At 51.7% G+C, this 689-nt stretch overlaps 1 protein-coding gene across 1 annotated transcript in view; it reads left to right on the top strand.

The window, feature by feature from the left end:
* Positions 1-186, top strand: part of EMH_0023630 (uncharacterized protein) — a gene marked incomplete at both ends in the record, with an annotated part of 1,719 nt that extends 1,533 nt beyond the window's left edge. Inside the window, one exon of the mRNA XM_013502173.1 lies at positions 10-186. Within this exon, the coding sequence (XP_013357627.1) occupies positions 10-186 (177 nt within the window). The remainder of the gene's footprint in view (positions 1-9) is intronic.
* Between the last annotated feature and the right edge of the window lie 503 nt (positions 187-689).

Below are 689 nucleotides of genomic sequence, written 5' to 3'. Positions count from 1 at the left end.
TTGCTGCAGGAGCCAGAGCAGCAGGAGCAGAGGCAGCAGCAGGACGCACAGCAGCAGAACCAGCAGGATCGGCAGCATCACCAGGATCAGGAGAAGCAACAACAGCAGCATCATCATCATCACCATCATCGTCATCAGCAGCAGCAGCAGCAGCAGCAGCAGCAAGAGCATGCTTTGGGGTTGTAGGGAAGCCTTTAGGGGTTGGCTTTTCTTTGTTTTCTGCTGCTTCTTCTCTCTCCTCTTTAATTCACATTTCTTCTCTCGTTCATGGGGGCCCCCTTCTTGCTGCAGCAAGGGGGGCCCCCCTAAAGGGGGCCCCCCTGCGTTCGCTAGAGAAGACGCTGCAGCTGAAGCTGACGAAACCCGTTCTGCTCAAGATGCTCGCAGAAGTGAGGGTTTAGGGTTTAGGGTTTAGGGCTTGCAGGGTTTACTAGGGTTTATTCGGGTTTACTAGGGTTTAGGGTTTGGGATGGTTCATTGAGGTTTATTAGGGTTTACTAGGGTTTAGGGTTTTAATTAGGGTTTCGGGTTCACACGCGTTGCGTTGGATGCGTTTTCTCTGCGTTTGTCTTCTCTAAACCCTAAACCCTAGACCTTAAACCCTAGACCCTGAACCCTAAACCCTAAACCCTAAACCCTTCTGTGTGCGTGTGTGACTAGGTCGGCAATACATCTTTAGCTGCTGCGCT

This window comes from Eimeria mitis, genomic scaffold, assembly GCF_000499745.2.
Source record: "Eimeria mitis Houghton genomic scaffold, Emh_scaff844, whole genome shotgun sequence".
In the NCBI taxonomy this organism is placed as follows: domain Eukaryota; phylum Apicomplexa; class Conoidasida; order Eucoccidiorida; family Eimeriidae; genus Eimeria; species Eimeria mitis.
This window is presented reverse-complemented; position numbering and strand designations above follow the sequence as displayed.